Consider the following 3,531-nt stretch of genomic DNA (forward strand, 5'->3'; position numbering starts at 1 on the left):
CAGCCTCCAGGGAGCGTGCTGGGATGTGGGATTCTACTCTTTCCAGCCATTGGAGGGAGCTGCTGAGAATTATGGCCTTGTCCCTGTCTGGAACTCTCCCCTAGAATAATGTTTATTAAATTGTTTTTTTAAAAATAGGTCTTTTCCTCACTCTATCAGTTTGTCATTTGTTTAATGCAGTGTGGCAGTTACATAATCTCCTGTCAACTTGAGCGAAGGGGGGAAGTCTAACCTGTCAATCAGGTTAGAGGCCAATGAGACCTCTGTGTGGGCATGGCCTTCTCCTGAGGATTCTGGGAACTCCTGTCTTCCTCCCTGAAGGCAGGACCCACACACTCCCTGTGAGACATTCCTGTTGACAAGCCACATGCTGATGGAGCCAGAACCCTGGAGCTGGAAGAGCCACATGGAGACCCACACCAGTGCTGAGATGCTTCCATCACCGCTGGGTCCACAAGACTTTCCACCCACTGGCCTGTGCTCTTCCTGCATTCGGCATCATTGCATGTGTTGTGTGAGTCTGAAGAGGAATTTATAGACTGGTATGGGGCATATGGGCTAATATTAGACTTATGGACTTGATCTAGACTGAGCTGGGATGTTTTCTTAACATACAGTTACTCTTTAATGTAAAGTTCTTTCTTATACACATATGAGTGTCTCTGGATTTGTTTCTCTAGTCCACCCAGACCAATACATGCAGTGTCACATATTCCAAAGCTGCAGTTTGCCAAGGACGGTGGGGGGGTGGGGGGTGGCCCGGCAGCTTTCTCAGGGCAGGGTTCAAATACCAGTGTGCATCACAGCAGGAGCCAGGCATCCAGGGAGGGAAAAACCAGGTGCTTCCCTCGCTTCCCTAGCCCCCTATCTCACATGGATCCTTACACACACACACACACACACCGGGGCAGGGCTATGTGAAGATGGGTGCAGAGCTGCCATCCAGCTGGCTCAGCAGGCTCTAAGGCCCTTGTTCACAGGGGGAGACATGCTGACCTCACTGGCACCCCCCACGTCCCTCAGGGGGAACCTGGGCCTATTTGCTGACGATTCAACCAAGCTCTGGAGTGAATGTGGCCATCAAACGGCCCCTTTCTGGGGCCCAGCTGGTCTCTGAGACCCAGGAGAAGCCACTCACAGGGTTCTCCGAGAGCTGTCAGACGCCCACCTCATGGGGGAACGCTGGTCCTGTCCTGGGAGAGTGTATGAAGCCTGGGCTTCAGGGCAGGGCTGTTTCATGTCTCCTGCTCTGTGAGCCTTGCTGTGGCCCCTTCTTTGAAAGCCTGACTCACCCGTTCATGGGCAAGAAGGGCCCAGGCTTGGTGGGCTTCTCTGGGTCAACTCTCAAAGGCACTGCCACATTGGAGCTCACCCTCGGCCCAAGGGCCCCCTGTGCACATCTGTCACTCAGGTGCTTTCCCTGAGTCTTGCTCCTGCCCGTCAGGCCTCCCAGCCAGGGCAGCAGCATCTAGTGAGAGCAGACACCCACACCTTGGACAACCCAGGTGTCCATTCCTGTGGCCTAGGAGCCCATGCCTGGTCCATTTCTGGCCTGGGGACCCCTGTCCTTGAATTGTCGCTTCAATGCTGGGTCCATCCTGGCCTGTCTAGAAATGGTGGAACAGAGGTCATACTGGCAGAAGGCGATGGAAGGGACCACTGACCCAGCTTCTTCTCTTAGGCACTAGCCCTTTCCAGGGTCTGTCCTTCAAGGCCCGAAGGGCTGCGCCATCCTCCCCACCCCCACCCCTGCCCCAGTCTCCACCTGGAGCGCATGCAAGACGCGTGGTGGGGAAATGAACCCTTTGGAGTTAGAGACCTGGGTTCACATCCTAACGGTGTCACTAACTAGCTGTGTGACCTCGGGCAACTTTCTCCACCTGTCTGAGCATCAGTCTCTGTCAGTCAAATGGGGCTGACAGCACCTCCCTCACGAGGCTAAAGCATGGACTCAGCGCTGTAGAATCAACGGGGATCAAATGGGAATTTTGCTCCATCTGACACCCAGAGCAATCACTGGAGTGGGGTGGGGGAGAACACTCTCAGCTAAGAGATGATCAGGCCTCTCCGTTAAGCCAGTGACTTGCCACCCAGACCAGGGGCCCTAGGGCTTCTCAATTCTCTCTGTCCCCACCCTGGGGCAGAGAGTGGGACCCAGCAGACAGGAGACCCCGCTTCCCTTGGCTGAGCTTTTCACAAGGCCCTCGAGCCACAGTGTATGGTCCTGTGGCTCTGGCCAGATGTTCGCAGGACCCGAAGAGAGGAGCATGGGGTGGTGGTTGCTAAATACTTTATTCCACATCCTCCAACCTGGCCCAGGCGCCGGCTCTCAGGTATCGCACCTGGTCTCATGCTCTGAACTCAAAGTAGCAGTCTCTCCTCTGTCGCTCATGTGTGGAGACCCTCTTGCCCGATGGGAACGTCTGGTAGGTCTTCAGGTTCTTGGGGGACACCCTTAAAAGGTGCCACTTGTCCTTCAGGCTCAGAGGAGGCCTGGGGGTGGAGCGGGAGCCACAGTTATGCAGTGTGCTGGCAGGGAGGGTATGCAAACATCCAACCACAGCCCCTCCCCCAGCCCCCAGCCCACTTTCCAGTCCCTGTGAGCACAGGAGATCACGAGCAGCCCTCCAGCTCGGCGCACATGGGAGGAGGTGGGGGTGCTGCTGACTGTGGGGGTGGTGGTAGTGAAAGAGGTGGTGGTGATGGAGGTGGTGGAAGTGGTGGTGGTGGTGGTGGTGGTGGTGGTGGTGGTTGTGGTGATGGAGGTGGTGGAGGTGGTGGTGGTGGAGGTGGTGGAGGAGGTGTGGTGGTGGTGGTGATGGAGGTAGAGGTGGTGGAGGTGGCAGTGATAAGAAAGGACAGGAGTCACTGGAGACCTGGGGTGAGAGAGCTCAGAAAATCAGAAAGCTGAGTCCTGAACCCTGGCCCTGCTCGCCCTGGCCAAACTCACCAGGTTCCCAGCAGGCCTAGCAGCTCTGAAGCAGCAGTCCAGGCCCCTGCTGAATTGACTACCCTCGGTGCATGGCTAGGACTTACACTCACAGCACTTGTATGTGCATCTGGCAAGGTGGCCAAAGCATGGGGCACTGCCCTACCCACACAGGTGGTCTTGTGGGCTAACTTGGCAAGACATGCCCGGGGTGACATGGACTCTCTGGGTGCCCCTGGCTTCACTTTGGTTTTGAGGAGTGAATGAAATCGTGCAGAAGCACCGCAGCCGGGCCGGTAGTAAGCATTTAACCAATGTTATGAGAGACGAGGGCGGGGGTTAGGGTTGGAGCTCTGAGGGGAAGGGACTTGTGGAAGGCATGGAGTCCACCGGGAGGAGCTGAGAGCAGGGACGGAGCCCTTAGCTCCCAACCTCTGGGTTGGCTCTCAGAACCCCTCCCCAGGGACCCCCATCTCCTCCTCTGCACCCCATGAGCCACACAGGCTTAGGAGAAGCTGGCTTTGGAGCACTTTGCCCTCTGCCCCAGGAGTGAAGCTGCCTGAGACCAGAACAGTGGGCAGGCATGGAGACAGGCAGACCAT

General features: G+C 56.6%; 1 protein-coding gene across 1 annotated transcript in view; it reads right to left on the reverse strand.

Moving 5' to 3' along the window:
* Window positions 1-2,304: 2,304 nt before the first annotated feature.
* FAM166C (family with sequence similarity 166 member C) overlaps window positions 2,305-3,531 on the reverse strand; it is a 19,205-nt gene continuing 17,978 nt past the window's right edge. The window contains exon 4 of the mRNA XM_004696419.2: window positions 2,305-2,493. Within this exon, the coding sequence (XP_004696476.1) occupies window positions 2,349-2,493 (145 nt within the window). The 3' untranslated portion in view covers window positions 2,305-2,348. The remainder of the gene's footprint in view (window positions 2,494-3,531) is intronic.

The sequence above is a fragment of the Echinops telfairi genome, unplaced genomic scaffold, assembly GCF_000313985.2.
Source record: "Echinops telfairi isolate 266 unplaced genomic scaffold, ASM31398v2 ScPeMD7_9;HRSCAF=40, whole genome shotgun sequence".
In the NCBI taxonomy this organism is placed as follows: Eukaryota; Metazoa; Chordata; class Mammalia; order Afrosoricida; family Tenrecidae; genus Echinops; species Echinops telfairi.